The sequence below is a fragment of the Otolemur garnettii genome, unplaced genomic scaffold (assembly GCF_000181295.1).
Source record: "Otolemur garnettii isolate 467f Iridium unplaced genomic scaffold, OtoGar3 scaffold00094, whole genome shotgun sequence".
NCBI lineage: Eukaryota > Metazoa > Chordata > Mammalia > Primates > Galagidae > Otolemur > Otolemur garnettii.
This window is the reverse complement of record NW_003852489.1, coordinates 1,070,606-1,087,948: the sequence shown is the minus strand read 5'-3', so window position 1 is coordinate 1,087,948 and position 17,343 is coordinate 1,070,606. Positions and strand designations below refer to the sequence as shown.

At 43.6% G+C, this 17,343-nt stretch overlaps 1 protein-coding gene across 4 annotated transcripts in view; it reads right to left on the bottom strand.

Moving 5' to 3' along the window:
- The window catches only part of DGKE (diacylglycerol kinase epsilon), a 26,733-nt gene extending 20,101 nt beyond the window's left edge, over positions 1–6,632 (bottom strand). For 3 of the 4 annotated variants that reach the window (XM_003795559.3, XM_023516634.1, XM_023516635.1), the window contains exon 1: positions 5,519–6,632. In XM_003795559.3, the coding sequence (XP_003795607.1) occupies positions 5,519–5,982 (464 nt within the window). In that variant the 5' untranslated portion in view covers positions 5,983–6,632. The remainder of the gene's footprint in view (positions 1–5,518) is intronic. The other variant, XM_023516633.1, reaches the window with a different exon arrangement.
- Between the last annotated feature and the right edge of the window lie 10,711 nt (positions 6,633–17,343).

Sequence of the window (17,343 nt, the reverse complement as noted above, 5' to 3'; positions counted from 1 at the left end):
GTGGCCGGTGCTGTTGGCCAGTGCTGTAACCACTGTGCCATGGGTGACTAGCCATCATCAGATATTTCTTAAAAACATAGTTTGTAAAGAATGTATAACAGTGTATCATATGGATATACCATAATTTATTTAACCCCTTTTCTGTTTTTTTTAAAGACATTTAGATAGGTTCTGAACATTTGTCCAATATGCTTGTGACCAGTGTATGAAGGTACCCATCATAACTAACACTTGCTAAGACTGTTCATCAGTACTTAAAAAGTTTTCCTTGATAATCTGATAGACAGAAAAAGTATTCTTTTGTTTTAATTTGGAGGTCTTTGATCGCTACCTACAGCTGAGATTCTTTTTTGCCTTCTTTTGTGACTTTATTTATATCCTATATTCATCTTTCTCTGGGTTTAAATAATTACATGCACTTTTTTTTTTCTTGAGATAGAGTTTCACTATGTTGCCCTTGGTGGAGTGCTGTAGCATCATAGTTCATAGCAACCTCAAACTCTTGGCCTTAGTGATTTTCTTGTCTCAGCCTCCCGAGTAGCTGGGACTATAGGCATCTGCCACAATGCCTGACTATTTTTTGGCTGCAGTTGTCATTGTTGTTTAGCAAGCCTGGGTTGGGCTCGAACCCGCCAGCCTCAGTGTATGTGGCCAGCGCCCTACTCACTTAGCTATGGGCGCCAAGCCTACATGCACTTTTGTTTAAGATATCAACTTCTTTTCTGTCATGTTTATTGCAGACATGCTTCAGATTTCTTTTAAATTTACTTTTTGTCTTTTTGTTTTTCTTGAGGTAGGGTCTCTCTCACTCTGTTACCTGGGTTGGAATGCAGTGGCATCATCAAGCTCACTGCAACCTGAAATTCCTGGGCTCAAACAATCCTCCTTCCTCAGCTTCCCAAGGAGATTATAGATGTGCACTACCATACCTGGCTAATTTTTCTATTTTTATGGTGTACTTCTATTGGCCAAGCTGGTCTTCGAACTCTTGTCTGGAAGCAATCCTTCCACCTCAGCCTCCCAAAGTGCTAGGATTACAGGTGTGAGCCACTGTGCCAGGCTTCAATGTACTTTTTAATGTACTTAAGCTTATTTTTTGATATACTATAGATCTACATTTCCTTCTGTAGTTTATTTAAATGCTGTTACGCTTTAAAGCCCCCATTTGTAAGCCCAACCATTCAGTTTTCATATTTGCATTTTTAATTCAGTGTTTCATAACCTTCTGGCACTGCAGATTCCATTAAGACTCTCGTGAAAGTATAAGGCTTTTCTGGAATTTTATCCATGAGCCAGAAAGTTCAGAACCTCTGCATTAATCTTCCTGGAATTAATTTTGGGGTATTATAAAGAGCTAACCAATTTTCCCCAAACAGCACTGGTCCTAGCATGATTCATGAAATAACCTTTTCTATCCCAACTAATCTGTAACATATCATTTCTTATTTATTAGATTCTCACAAATTTCAGAAAGATTCTTTTAACCAAGGTGATGGTTATCATAAACCTTTTCTTTGTAAAGGCAAAGCTAAAGCTAAAATGCTTACTAGTCATTTTACGTAATATTTTTCTTTAGAAATATATTCAAATTTGAAAACTATCATTGTCTTTATATATCTCTAATTAGTATTTATCAACCTAGATTTCAAATCCGATTACAAAATAAGATAGTACTAACAATGTCTTAATGTTTTAGTTATAATACTGTGCCATTGTGCAAGTTGCTTATGATCTTTATTGTTCCTTTTTATTTTGAAAAATTTCAAACTTTTAGAGAAGTCCAAAGGATAGCAAAATCAATACCTTTAAACTCCCTCTTTACTCTGATTTTGTTTGTTTGTTCGAGACAGGGTCTTGCTTTGTCACCTGTGTGAAGAGTGCAGCGGCCTCATCATAACTCACTGCAACCTCAAACTCTTGGGCTCAAGAGATCCTCTTGCCTCGGCCTCCTAAGTAGCTAGGTGTGAGCATGATTGGCTAATTTTTCTATTTTTACAGACAGCGTCTTGCTCAGGCTGGTCTGAAAACCAAAGTGCTAAGATCATAGGTGTGTGCCACTTTATCTGGCTTGATTCTTAATTAATCTCTCTCAATTTTCTTTCTGTTTTCAACATAAACTTGTATTTTGCTGAATCATTTGGAAGCAGATCCACAGACATTATGAGAATTCACTCTTTAGTATTCTAGCAAGTCTCCTTTGTTTTTTTAAATATAGTAGAACCTTTCTAAGTTGACCACCCAAGAGACTGTAACTAACTGGTCAATCTACAGAGGTGACCAACTTAAGGAACATGGCCTACTGAACTGATACATACATGTGTCCAGTCTATGAAAATTAGGTCAACTTAAGGAGGTGGTCAATGGTGGGAGTGGTCAACTACTGAGGTTCCACTGTATTTTGTAGAAAAAAAAATAAATTTTTTTCCAGTGAACACTGATGTGCCTACCCGTTACATTCTGGAATTAATTACTGCAAGTGTTTCATAACACTTTTATCCATTCATTAATCCATCTGATTTTTATATGCAATGAAATGGACAAATATGCACACTTGCTGAGTTTTGATAAATAAAAATATTCATATAATTAAAACTCTTAGCAAAATGAAGAGCATTACCCTAATAAGTTCCCTCATATGGAAATATGGACCACTTCATGAAATTATGTTCTATTTTTCTGCAGGAGTTTGACTGCTTTATTTATTTATTTCAAAAAAAAGCTTAACAAGGAAAATAACCCTGGTGGCAATGACGCTTATTTTCTCTAAAAAGTTACTTGTCACAATAGTTCTCTTCTTTAGTATGCTGGACAAGACAGCTGAATTGTATGTGAGGTTGAGATGCTCATTTATGAGACTGACATTAGAACAAGGATCAGCAAACCACAAAAATGTCTGCCATCTGAGTATGTCAATGAAATTTTACCAGCTATGCTTTTGAAGTGATACTGATGTTGCCGGTATAGGGTCTTACTTGGAGAACCACTGAGATACAGGATGTTATGTCATCAAAGAAGTAAAAACGTGTGTGTGGTGGGGTAGAGGACTAGGGCAGGGAAGGGTTCCTGAAGGAAAGGAAATGAGATGAGTCTTTAAGGATGCCTAGAAGCTAGCTAGTAAAAGGATACTAAGAGAGGAAAGCTTTGAGAAAAAGAAGGGTAGTAAGTAAAAGCCTAATATTTTAGGAAACGCCAACCAGCTTAGTGTTATTTGTGCATAAAGTTTAATGCAGGTGGCTTGGCACCTGTAGCTCTGTGAGTAGAGCGCCAGCCACATACACCAAGGCTGGCAGGTTCAAGCCCAGCCAGGGCCTGCTACACATCAATGACAACTGCAACCAAAAAGTAGCTGGGTGTTGTGGTGGGCACCTGTAGCCCCAGCTACTCAGGAGGCTGAAGCAAGAGAATCTCTTAAGCCCAAGAGTTTGAGGTTGTTGTGAGCTGTGACACCACAGCACTCTACCTAGGGCGACAACTTGAGACGCTGTCTCAAAAAAAAAAAAAAAATGTAATGCAGGTGGTGGTTGATCAGACTAGAAGGGCAGAGAGGCCAGAGAGCATTAGTATCTCTCACCTGCTCTATTACTAAGCACTTCAGACTTTACAATGTAAGATGATCAGCATAAATGATAACAAGCAATTTAAAGGGTTTTAAGAAGAGCAGGGACTTGATGAGATCTGTATTTTTAGAAAGATCATTTACGTGGAGAACTAGAAGCACTACGATTATTTATTAGGAGTGTTTGAAATAGTTATTTATGGAAGCCCACTCTTATCTAATTCTGCACAGACGCAGAGAAGGGAAGGAAATATAACAATACTTAAGTCATTGTGAAATCTATTTAAAGTCACTAGTAACTTGGCTCTTACTGATGCCAAGAAGGACATCTAAACTTTAAAGACGCCACAGGCTGGGCACGGTGGCTCATGCCTCTAATTCTAGCACTCTGGGAGGTCGAGCTTGAGCTCAAGAGTTTGAGACCAGCCTGAAAAAGAGTGAGACCCCCTCGTTTCTACTAAAAATGAAAAACTGAGGCAAGAGGATGGCTTGAGCCCAAGGCTTTGCGGTTGCTGTGAGCTGTGACACCACCATGCCACTCTACCAAGGGAGACAAAGTGAGACTGTTTCAGTGAAAAACAACAACAACAAAGACACTAGACAAAAAGACGGTCACAAAACTTTGTAGTTGTCCAAAATATGGTCATGCTAAATAGAAAAGATTCTTCTGCAAGAAACATTCATATGTTTCTTGCAGAAGAATCTGCAAAAAGTAGCTTCCTGTGTAGCGCCAGCTTTCTACTTCCGTTCTTAAATGTGTTTATAGACCTTTCTACATGTCAGAAGTAAAATCCATTACAATGAAGATATCCAGACTTAAGGCTCAGAGGAGGCTAGAAGCTATGTCTTAGTCTTCCTAATCCTATCCAGGGGGTTAGAAATCTTGGAAACCAGTCCTATTTTACAACTTGGTAGATCTATGGGGCTATAATTTTCTCAATTATGAAATGAGTTAGAATAGATGATCTGCGAAACAACATCCCTTTTTAACCCATCTCTGACATCAACAAAGAACATCTTCATCTATTTTCAGACAATAATGACAAATGTGTGTTGTCTGGTATGTATGTACAAGCCATTAAAATAATTGTGGCTTAATCAAGGTCACTTATCTAAGGTTCTACATGTCCTGAAAAATCATCTATCAAAAGGAACGTTCCTTTCAGGTTTTTTTTTTTCCCAGTCAATTTCACCATGGCACTAATAGCTATACTAGGAGAAGATTTAAGCAATGCTTTGGAATGACATTTGTTTTCGCTGTACATTGTTAGTGCAAAACCCACCACGGATCAGTTTTGTGGATGAAGGAAAAAGTTAATTTGTCAACACTTCATTTCTCCTTATTTAAAAAAAAGAGATAATTGGCCCAGCCTGGTGGCTCATGCCTGTAACCCTTGCACTATGGGAGGCTGGGACTGGTGGATGGCCTGAGCTCAGGAGTTCAAGACCAGCTGGAGCAAGAGCAAGACCCCGCCTCTAAGAAAAAGGAAAACACTAGCCCGGCATCGTGGTGGGCATCTGTAGTCCCAGCTACCCGCGAGGCTGAGGCAAGAGGATCACATGAGCCCAAGAGTTTGAGGCTGCTGTGAGCTATGACGCCACTCTATCTAGGGTGATAGAGTGAGACTCTGTTTAAAGAAAAAAAAAAGAGAGAGAGATAATTAATAGTAACAACAGCGGTACACAGCAGTTAGAAACCTCTGGATGAAAGTTAGGAGCCAAATTTTATTACTGAAAAGGGCAGGTTGGCTGAGAAGGGCAGGATAGACGCATCGTCTCAGCAAATGATTAAATGCAAAGCCGCCACGCTTGCACAACACCAGGAAAGTTTATTAGCTTGCTTTCTTGAAATGAACACTTTAGGTCATCTGCAGAGATTAAAGCAGGCCTTTATGTCCACTCCATGAAATCATGACTCCCACCTGTGCATTTCGGGCCAATGAGTACCCATAAAGGCCATACCTGTAATCGCAGAGTTTAGGCTGACTGCCGCACTGCTGCTTGCAAACCACACAGTAACTGCAGAGGGGCACGTTGCCGCGGATCCAGTGATGGGGCATGGCGTCCAGGGCCTTGCTGTCATTCTTGAGCATTATCTCTTTGCACTGGAAGCGCTTGTCGGCCTTCTTGAGGCAGCCCTCGTCCACGCGGAGCCCACAGCAGTCGCAGAAGGCGCCCTGCAGAATGTGCTGTGCACAGACACAGCAGTAGGTGGGCTGGCTGAACAGGTCCGTGTCGTGCCACCGGTGCTTGCTCTTGCGGAAGATGTCCCTGCGGTGCAGCTGCCGGCGCGACCGCTGGAGGCTACACCAGAAGGTGATGAACACCGGCAGCAGCACCGAGCACAGCGTCCACAAGAGCAGGTGCCCATCCGCAAACAGGCTCTCGGAGGGCGGGACCAGCGCCGGTCGCCTCTCCCCTTCCATCTTCTCCAAGGACCGCGTCTAACTAGGAAAGAAACAGGCGGGGTCCACTCCGGTCTCGCTCTTCCCTCCCCGCCTTCCACGGGCGAAGGCGAGCGCCATCCGTCCAGGTGGCTGCGCTCTCTCCCCTGGCGAGCACGCGCGTCGCCTCCCAGTCGCCAACCGCGCACCTGCTAGCCGAGGGGGCAGCGTCCAGCCGTCACGGTCCCGTCCCCTCCCTCCGGCCTTCTTCGGCCCCGCCGCGGGAGAGCGTCCGGGAGCCGGAGGCCGTCGCCGCCTCCGCACCTCGCCGCCGGGCTGACTCCGGGAGGCGCCCAACACACGTTTTCAGGATGCCTTACGCGGAGAGCTCGGACGCCTCCGCGGCACTGCGCCAGTCGGTATCCGTAACCGCCAGCCCCGGCCTCAGCCCCGCACTCCCCCAGGGGGCGTCCCGCCGCTCCGGGCCCGGGGCGCGGCCTCCTCCAGGGCCCCGCCCGCACCCACGCGCGGCCCAGCGCCCCGGCCCCTCTCGCGAGGCCTCCGGAGACCGGCGCCTCGGCCCCGCCCGCCCTTGGGCCCTATCTCGCACGAGGCAGAGGGGCGGCTCCCGGTCAGCCCTCCAGCAGCCCGACGCGGGGGCCTGCCGGCGGCGACCAGGCCGCGCGCGGGGAGGCTTGAAGCGCCAGCAGCCGGTGAGCCGAGCGCCCGGCCGGGGCCGCGGGCGGGGGCGGGGCCTGCGGCGGGGAGCCTGGCGGTTGGCGGCCGGGCTGAGGGGCGGGGCCGAGGTGGGAGGTGGGAGGGAAAGCGGCCAGGCTGAGGGGGCGAGGACGTAGAAAATAGGGATGATGGAAGGGGCGGGACACCACAGGGTGGGGCGTGGCCTAGGGAAAGGAGGGGGCTGAGTAACAATGGGGGCGTTAAAGAGGGTGGATGTTTGAAGTCTGTAGATTCCCAGTCAAAGAAAGTTCCAGTACGAATTATTTACAGCAGCGGTCCCCAACCTTTTTGGCACCGGGGACCGTTTTCATGGCAGACAATTTTTCTCCCAAGGGGTTGGCGGGCGAAAAGGAGGGGGTGGCTTAGGGATATTTCAAGCCACTACATCTCTTTCTCAGATCATGAGGCATTTGATCAGTGTTTCTCAACTTTTTTTTTTTAATCTCAGGGCGCACTTAAATTATGCTGATAAAAAAGAACAAAGAAAAAGAATACACTTACTGTGCTTTCAATTTCTTTCAAAAATAATTTAATTAATGATCTTTAAAAATTTTGGGGGCCCACCTAAGATCCTTTCGCGGGATCCTTTTTTCGTTGAAAAGCACTGCTAGTAGATTCTCGTAAGTAGCACGCAACCTATATCCCTTGTACAGGCAGTTTATAGTAGGGTTCATATTCCTATGAGAATCTAATGCCCTCTATCAGAGGCAGGGCGCAGGCAGTGATGCTAGCAACCAAGAGGGCACGTAAGTACAGATGAAGCTTCCCCACTCACCTCCTGCTGTGTAACTGTTTCCTAACAGGCCACAAAGTCCTTGTCTGCAGCTGAGGGTTGGGGACCGCAGATTGACAGTATGAGTTAAGCTTAATCTATGACCTTCAACTGCCTCTCTTCCTCACTGTCTGTGAGAAGGGAGTTCGGGCATGGTTTTGAATGTTGGAATGGAGAACATTGGCAGTTTGGAGAGTGTTACACACTAAGGAATGTGATAGTCCAGTCAAACATTGATAAATGTCGCTCCTGGCTAGTTATTAAACACATACTGGCACATAGAATGTGCCCAGCACCGTGCAGGGAATCCTGGCGCTTTCAAAGCCCCAGACTTGTTGAAATATGCCTAACAAGCAGTGTTATTATCTAGCACTGTGTGTGATGGCTTAGTGCACCCCAGCCTTCATCTCTGCACTTGCTAGGCACCATACCGAGTGCATCATCCCCGTTTTACAAGGCATGGGGAAGTTAAGAAACATATTTCATGTCACACAACCAATGTTGGGACTAAGATCACTTTTACTTACTCAGCTTCACCCTAAATCAAGCCATCATAGAGATAGTTTATTTTTTTTCCTTTTTTTTGGAGACAAGAGTCTCACTCTGATGTCCTGGGTAGAGTGCCATGGCACCATAGTTCACAGCAACCCCAAACCCTTGGGCTCAAGCAATCTTCCTGCCTCAGCCTCTCAAGTAGCTGGGACTATAGGTGTGTGCCACAACACTGAGCTAGTTTTCTGTTTTTAGTAGAGATGGGGTCTTGTTATTGCCCAGGCTGGTCTCAAACTCTTAAGCTCAAGCAGTCTACCTGCCTCAGCCTCCCAGAGTGTTAGGATAACAGGTGTGAGCCACCTCGCTCAGCAAGAGAGTTTATCTTATTCTGTTTCTTCTCTGAGAACCTTGTCAAAATGCAGATTCTGATTTCATTTCTGGGGAAGAGGCTTGAGAATCTGAACTTCTAATAAGATCTCAGGTGATGCTGCTGCTAGTTCCACATTTTGAATATTGAGGCTGAAGTGTTTAACAGTGTGAATTATGAAGAACAAGAGGTTAGTTAATGGTGTGGTATAATGGAAAGAGTGTTGTATGGGATCAAGAGTCCTGGGAACACCTTGAACTTCATATATTTGTGCCCTTTTGGGTTCATCGGTACCCCTCCTTGGGTCTCAGGTATCTTATGTGTAACACGGGGGGTTACAGATATGTCCAAAGCATCCCTTCTGCTCTGCTAGCCTGCCCTGTGTGTGGAAATGTCTTTGTCTTTTATGAATCCTAGCTGATGCAGAACCCTTAAATTAGTTTAGATTGAAAAGGATATAAAAATAAACGTTAAAAAATGAGTTTTTTTATACCCATTATGGGGTATTTAGAAAATATAGAAAATTAAAAAGGAAGAAAAAAAGAATTATCCATCTCTCACCCTGAAAATAACCTCTGTTTGAACATTTTGGTCTATTTTCTTCCATTATTTTCTATGGAAACGGTGTTTTCTTTCTTTCTTTTTTTTTTTTTGGGATACACACTTTTGATGATGTGGTCAATATATGAAGTCTGACAATTAAGTTTGCAAACTCGTTCTAGAAAAAGTGCTACATACCTCATTGCTGAATATCGCTGTGGTCACCTTCAAAGTACACTCCCCTTGGGGAGCTGTGGACCAATGTCAGTCCACCCTTCAAACAATTTTGGAATGCTTTTTTTGGAATGACCATCAGTGCTGTCATATGGCACACAAAAACGTGCAACAACAATAATGAACACCATTCAGCAAGACACTGCCACACGTTGACATGAACACAGCTGTGAGACCCAGATACCCAGATATACTAAGGTTATGAAACCTTACCAAGTTGGTTGTACAGTGCTGCCAACCTAAGTATATGGTGGCACGTTCATGAACTTAATTGTCAAAGCTCATACTACTACAGCCTGATCATTCCAGAAAAAGAGTTTCTAAATTGCTGTGAAGGGTGGACCAGGCACTGGCATCAGTGCCTACTTTCCCAAGGGGAGTACTTTGAAGGTGATGGTATTGCTGTTCAGCAAAGAGGTATGTGGCACTTTTTCTAGGATGAGATTGTGAACTTCATTGTTAGCCCTTGTATTCTCTATCTGGTTCTTTTTCATTTTAGCATTGTAAAATAACGTCTACATGTTGTTTTAAAAAGTCATATGTAATAGCTATATTATATTCCAGTCTATAAAGATAGCTCACAGTTTCTGTAAGTTTACTTTTCTTGTTGACTAGGTAAGTTGGTTCTAATATCTTACTATTATGAATAATTCCTCTGTTTATGATTATTTCCTTATTCTCACATTTGGCTGAAGAATGTGAAATTTTTTTTTTTTTTTTGAGACAGAGCCTCAAGCTGTCCCCCTGGGTAGAGTGCTGTGGCATCACAGCTTACAGCAACCTCCAACTCCTGAGCTCCTGCCTCTGCCTCCCAAGTAGCTGGGACTACAGGCACCCGCCACAATGCCTGGCTATTTTTTGGTTGCAGCCATCATTGTTGTTTGGTGGGCCTGGGCTGGATTCGAACCGGCCACCTTAGGTGTATGTGGCTGGCACCTTAGCCATGAATATGAAAATTTTAAGGCTTATGGGAAAATTGTTAACCATATTAGTCTTTCTTTGCTGAGTCAAAAATTATCTGGAAGATTTCCGTGTATAGAGTTGGATCAATAGAAATTACCACATCAAGGCTGGGCTCGGTGGTTCACGCCTGTAATTCCAGCATTCTGGGAGGCCAGGATGGGTGGATTGCCTGAGCTTAGGAGTTTGAGACCAGCCTGAGCAAGAACAAGACCTAGTCTCTAAAAATAGCCGGGCGTTGTGGTGGGCACCTGTATTTATAGCAACTTGGAAGGCTGAGGCAAGAGAATCGCTTAAGCCCAAGAGTTTGAGGTTGCTGTAAGCTGTGATGCCACTGCAGTCTACCAAGGGGGGGTGTGTGTGTGACAAAGTGAGACTCTGTCTCAAAAAAAAAAAAAAAAGAAAAGAAAGAAAGAAAGAAATGACCACATCTGAGGAAATACACTCTTATTTCACTAAAAGCAGTAATAATAGGGGCCAGGCCATGGTGGCTCATTCCTGTAATTTTAGCACTCTGGAAGGTCAATACAGGTGTATTGCTTGAGCTCAGGAGAGCTCAGGCCTGTTGAGAAGGTTGATATAGGTGTATTGCTTTGAAACCATGCAGAGCAAGAGTAAAATCCCAACTTTAAAAAAAAATGAGCTGCATTGTGGCAGATGCCTATAGTCCCAGCTAGTCAGGAAGCTGAGGCAAGAGGATCATTCAAGCCTAGGAGTTTGAATTGCTGTGAGATGTGACGCCATGGCACTCTACCAAGGGTGACAAAGTGAGAATCTGTCTCAAAGAAAAAAATAACTTATTATTACTATGATAGCCAACCTGTGTTGCCTTGTTAGTAGGTCCTAGGCACTGTGCTCAGTTTATCATCCTTATTTTGTAGGCGAAGAAAACTTGGTTGATGTTACTGAGCCAGGAGTCAACTGAGTTGGTGCTTTGAACTCAGCTTTATTGATGCCAAAGCATGCGATGCTCTTCACACAGGTAAGGTGTCCCAGGATGTGATTTTTGGACCTCCGGCATCAGAATCATTTCAAAATGTGGATTCTCAGCTCCTAATGAGGTCTCCTGAATCAGAATTGTAGTGGAGCCAGGAATTTGCCTTCTTGATGAGTTCCCCAGTTAATTCTTTTATTTATTTACTCAAACTTTTGTTGACTTAAATTTCAAAATGTATTGCACATAAGGAAGAAATCACAAAACATATATACAGTCAAAAAATAATAAAACAAATACCTGTGTACTCACTCCCCAGGTTAATGTACTGGACATTAGGGGGCTCTCATGTGCCCCTCTGATCGCTGCCTCTCCCCCCACATCAAAGGGAATTACTATCCTAATGTTGGGGCCTTCATTCCCTTGCTTTTCTTTATAGTTTTGCCATCCCTGGGAGTATCCCTAAATAATATAGGTTTATTGTAAAGATTTAAAACAAGCCCAAACCTGCACCTGCTGGGAAATAGTAAAGCCACCCAGAAGGGAAGGTTCCCAGGAGGAGGTAGGCCAAATAGTGTCTCTGGGATGGAATCTGGATTCAGCTTCCCTGAGAAGATCCCTCCTTGGGAAGTCACACAGGTATTGGAGCAGGGCTGTGGTTTGAACACCTGGCAAAAATATGTTTAGTCAAAGAGGAAGGGGGCTGGTTTTGATATTTTCGTCTTGGCTCATTGGTGACTCCCTCAAAGGAGACATGAGTGTCTTCAGTTTATCCAGGAAATGGGGCATGGAAGCAGAGGAAAGGGAGAGCAGAGTTTCATCAGGTCATTGACTTAGTCTTAATTCATTTTCTGTTGTTATGGGTCACTATGAAAGTTTTGAGACAGAATGTCATGGTCCATTATTTCACTTCTTAGAAGTATAGTTGACGGTGTCCTTTCTAATTCACCTGTGGAAGTTTCAACTTGCTGGGTTTATCAGTGTTGCTGGGAAGGCTTCTTTTGTTTCTGTCCATGCAAGAAAATACATTTCTTGATTTTTACGTATCTCAAAACTCTTGTAATAACTCATTAACAGAATACTTGTGACTGGGTAAATAATAAAGAAAAGTTGATTTGGCTCACTGTTCTGGAGGCTGGGAAGTCCAAGGACGTGGTCCAAGGGCTTTTGTACTGTACTGCGTCGTAACTGGGAGGAGAGACAGAAGGGTAAGCTGGCCAACACTGGACAAAGAGACCAAAAGAGCAAGCCAAGCAGCTTGCTTTTATAACAACCTGCACTCTCTAGCACAAACTCACTCCTTTGAGAACTTGCTCTCAAGAGTACTCCTTAATACTTTCAGGAGGGTCATGTTCCGTTCATCTAACCACCTCTTGAAGGCCCCATCTTCCAATACCATCAGTGGCAATTAAATTTCAACATTTTTTTGTTTTGCCAGGGACACTCAACCTGTCCAGTTATCAAGATAAACAAAATACAAATCAGCTTCTGCAGCAGACTTAGCAGGCAGCCTGTCCTCAGATTGGCTTCTTTCACTGTGTCATATCCATTTAAGTTTCTTCCACATTTTTTCATGTCCTGATGGCTCTCTCTCCCTCTTTCTTTTTTTAGTACTGAAAATATTTTGTTGTCTGGGTGTGCCACAGTTTATTCATTCACCTCCTGAAGGACATCTTGGTTGCTTTCAAGTTTTTACAACTATGAATAAAGTTGCGATAAACATCTGAATGCAGGTTTTTGTGTCAACATAAGTTTTCAATTTTGGCGGGGGGGGGGGTGTAAATGTCCTCTCTTTAAAATATATTTTTTCTTAGCGGCTCCTGTGGCTCAAAGCATTAGGGCGCCAGCCCCATTTATTGGAGGTGGTAGGTTCAAACTTGGCCCTGGCCAAAAACTGCAAAAAAAAAAAAAAATTTTTTTTTTTTCTTTTTTTGTTGTTCAGACAGAGTCTCACTTTGTTGCCCTTGGCAGAGTGCCATGGCATCATAGCTCATAGCAACCTCAAACTTTTGGGCTTGAGTGATCCTCTTGTCTCTGTCTCTTGAGTAGCTGGGACTACAGGCACTTACCACAATGCCTAGATACCTTTACAGATAGGGTCTTGCTCTGGCTCAGGTTGGTCTCAAACTCCTGAGCTCAGGCAATCCACTTGCCTTGGCCTCCCAGAGTGTTAGGGTTATAGGCATGAGCCACCACACCTGGCTTCTCTTGTTTTTTTAATCTTACTCTCATTTTTGCTCTATTTTTCTAAAAGATTTCCTTAGCATTATCCTTGAATTTTTTATTGACCTTTTAATTTCTGCTATTATATTTTTTAATTTTCAAGACTTTTTTTTTGTTAATTTGTTTCCTTTCTTTCTCTCTCTCTCTCTCTTTCTTTCTTTCTTTCGAGACAGAGTCTCACTATGTCACCCTAGATAGAGTACTGTAGTGTCACAGCTCACAGCAACCTCAAACTCTTGGGCTTAAGCAATTCTCTTGCCTTGGTCTTCCAAGTAGCTGGAACTACAGGTGCCTACCACAATGCCCGGCATTTTTTTTGTCATTGTTGCTTAGCTGGCCTGAGCTGGGTTCAAACCCTCCAACCTTGCGGTACATGTGGCCAGCGCCTCAACCACTGTGCTACAGGTGCCGAGCCAGAATATTTCTTTTTTTACAGCATTTTGTTCACATTTCATGGAAGCGATTTTCTTATCTCAGAAGATATTATTGTTACTTACTTACTTTTTCCAATTGTGTGGTCTCTCATTTTCCCAAGTTGCCTTCTCTTTTTTTTAAAGCTTTGTCCATATCTTCTACATCAGAGGCTTTCTGAATGCCTGGGGAATCTCTGGTTATTCTTTTTTTTGGGAGCGAGAGGGTCTTGCTATGTTGCCCAGGTTACAGTATAGTTTCCTCATCATAGCTCAGTGAAACTCAAACTCCTGGGCTCAAGTGGTCCTCCTGTCTTAGCCTCTTTCGTAGCTGGGATCACATAAATGCACCACCTTGCCTGGCTAATTAAAACAATTTTTTTGTAGACGAAGAGGTCTTGCCATATAGCCCGTGCTGGTCTCAAACTGCTTCCCTCAGTTGGGCATGGTGGCTTATGCCTATAATCCTAGCATTCTGGGAGGCTGAGGTGGGTCGTTTGCTTGAGCTAACAAGTTCAAGACCAGCCTCAGCAAGAGTGAGACCCCATTTCTAGTAAAATTTGAAAAAAACTAGCCAGGTAATTTTTGACACATGCCTGTAGTCCCAGCTACTTGGGAGACTGAGGCCAGAGGATTGCCTGAGCCCAAGAGATTGAAGTTGCTGCGAGCTATGATGCCAAGGCACTCTCCAGGGTGACAGAGTGAGACTGTCTCAAAAACAAAAAAACTCCTGGCCTCAAGCAGTCCTCCTGCCTTGGCCTCCCAAAGTACTGAGATTATAGGCCTGAGCCATTGTGCTCAGCCCCGCAGATAATTCTTAAGCCCTTTAAGGTTTGAGAACTACTGCTGGAGAGTCTCCTAATCTGTCTGAAGCTTTATCATCCCAAATAAGATCCCACAGAGAGAAACAAAACGCATTTCCCTATTTTTCCCCCCAGAAGAACTAGAGCTTTTCTCTTCCAATTAAAGGTCTAGCATTCCTTTTTGAATGAAATGTCATAGGACATTAGCCTTAGAAGTGGTTTCACAGATTGCTCCCTGCACAGTCTACGCCCCTCATATGTTTATTTGTACCCATCTCATGCTTCTAAGCCTCTGCCAGTGTTCCTCTCTCATTCCTGTTTGGATTGGAGAGAAGCCTGGCACTGGCCCTCGGGAACCTGACAGTGACCTCAGTGTCCTCGCCTGCTGGGCAGCCATAAGTTGAGGGCAGTGTCCTGGATCCAGGGCAGAAATTACAGTCCACTTTCAGAACCATGCAGCAGTCTGGAAAGGCCCATGTCCAAGTTCCAAACATCTTACCATTGTATTGCTGCTTCCAAACAGGAAGGGGTGTGCGTGTGTGGAAGTGCTGAGGAAATGTGAAGGGAAGCCAGGAGCATGGGTGTGGTCAGAAAAGCCAAATCATATTAAAAAAAGAACCACGTTTTCAAGTAAAATATGTTTCTTTCAACTACATGTAAAGTTGTATATCTTAATATATATGTGATGAGTCCCTGTATCTTTTGTCATTCAAAAATTTTTTAAAGGTTGGGCATGGTGGCTTACACCTCTAATCCTAGCACTTTGAGAGGCTGAGGTGGGTGGATCTCCTGAGCTCAGGAGTTTGAGACCAGCTTGACCAAGAATGAGACCCCATCTCTAAAAACAGCTAGGCATTGTGGCAGGAGCTTGTAGTCCCAGCTACTTGGGAGGCTGAGGCAAGAGGATCTCTTGAGCCTAAGAGTTTGAGGTTGCTTTGAGCCAAGATGCCACGCACTCTACTGAGGGTAACAAAGTGGGACTGTCTCACAACAACAAAAAAAGAACAACCAAAAAACGTGTAGACTTTCTATTGTGTGTCCAAGAATGGAGTGCATATGCAAATATAAATTAGGGTGATTTGCAGAGAGAAGGGGGAATAATGGTAATAATAGTAGTTTCCAAGTATCAGGCTTTTACTATCTTTCAAGCATATTATATGGACTATCTCTCATAAGTCTCAACACAACCTAGGAGGTAAGTTTTATTATAATTCTTTTTTTAATAAATGAGAATTTAGAAGGTTAGTAAATTTTCCCAATGCCACTTGGCTTCTGTGTAACATAGGTATTAAGTTTCAGAGTCAGGATTCAACCCATGTCTGTTGATGACCTCATAGTCCACAATTGTAACCATTATGTCACACTGCCTGTGCCGTAGCTATTCAGTCACTTTTGAATGAATATTCTGACAGGACAATATTATTAACTTGGACTCAGTAGCACCCTCACATCTCAAAGAAAGGCAAGTCAGGTGAATCGACATGTCTCCATGGTCCCAGTGAGAGTGTGAGGGTGAGTGTGCCTTGCAATGGGACCATGTCCTGTCTAGGGCTGATTCCCCCCAGGTGCCCTGAGCTGCTCGGACAGATTCTGACCACCAAGACCCTGTACTGGAATATTTGGGCAAATCAATATCTTACTTGTTTTTGTTAATCTTTCCTGAATGTATAGATAGTTCACATATATTTCAGTGCTCAAAATTAGACGTGGTCTGGGTTTTTATTTAGAAGTCTGGTGATGTTTTTGTGACCAGAAATATAACAGAGTAACCTCCCTCATGTGTATTAATTAGCTTATGGTGAAATTGGTTTCGTTCTACATCATTTCTCTAAAAGTTTTCGTTTCCAAGAAAGTATAAAAGATGATATTAAGTGGGGACTTAGGGTATAGCTTTTCTAGGCCACGGCATTGGATGGTGGCCTTCAAATAGTACATCAGTTAAAATAGTAGGGACATAGTTTTAGGTGCTGTAGACCATCTCTCTCCACCTCTTTCTATCTCAGCAGATTCACTAGGACCCTTGGCAACTTCTTCAGCCCTTAACCTTGGTTTGGTGGCCTTGACCTTGGTTGTTATTGGTTTTGTTCTCTGCTTGCCACCTTGTGGATTTATTGGGAATTGCGTCTTCTTCTGAGAAGCCCAGCTGACTCACCCAATTATTCGGCTACTGCTTTCACTGGGAATGGGTATGGCGGGGTGGGGTGGTAGAAAAGAATTCTCTCCACCAGAGTGACACTCACAACAAGAGATCTTGCTTTTCTAGTCTTCCTGTAGCACCATCCCCCATCTCGGTGTCCCAGGGTGTGATCAGGCCCTGACTCTCCCCAGTATCACCTCTCCAGTCCACCAGAGGTTCTCTTGTGCTTTAAAAAATTTAAAATAATTAAAAAAATAAAAAAATTATAAAATAAGGCTGGGTGCAGTGGCTCACACTTGTAATCCTAGCACTCTGGGAGGCCGAGGTGGGTGGATTGCCTGAGCTCACGAGTTCCAGACCAGCCTGAGCAAAAGTGAGACCTCGTCTCTACTAAAAATAGAAAAACTAAGGCAAGAGGATTGCTCGAGAAAAAGAGTTGGAGGTTGCTGTGAGCTATGATGCCATGGCACTTTATCCAGGGTAACAGCTTGAGACTCTGTCTCAAAAAGAAAAAAAATTATAAAATAATACAAGTTTACTTAGAGCTGACAGTCTGTAGAGGAGATAGATTTTAAAAATTAAACAAAGGCAACATTTTTAAGTTACGGTGAGTGCCAGGAGAGGAAGAATAATGGTGGGGGGGGGCAGGGTACTTTTATTAAGTAGGCTGGTAAGGATAGGCTTTCCTAAGTAGGAAAACTTTCAAACTGAAACCTGAAGGATGAGAAGGATCCAGTCATGAAAAGGAGGATGAGGCTCGGCGCCTATAGCTCAACCGGCTAAGGCGCCAGCC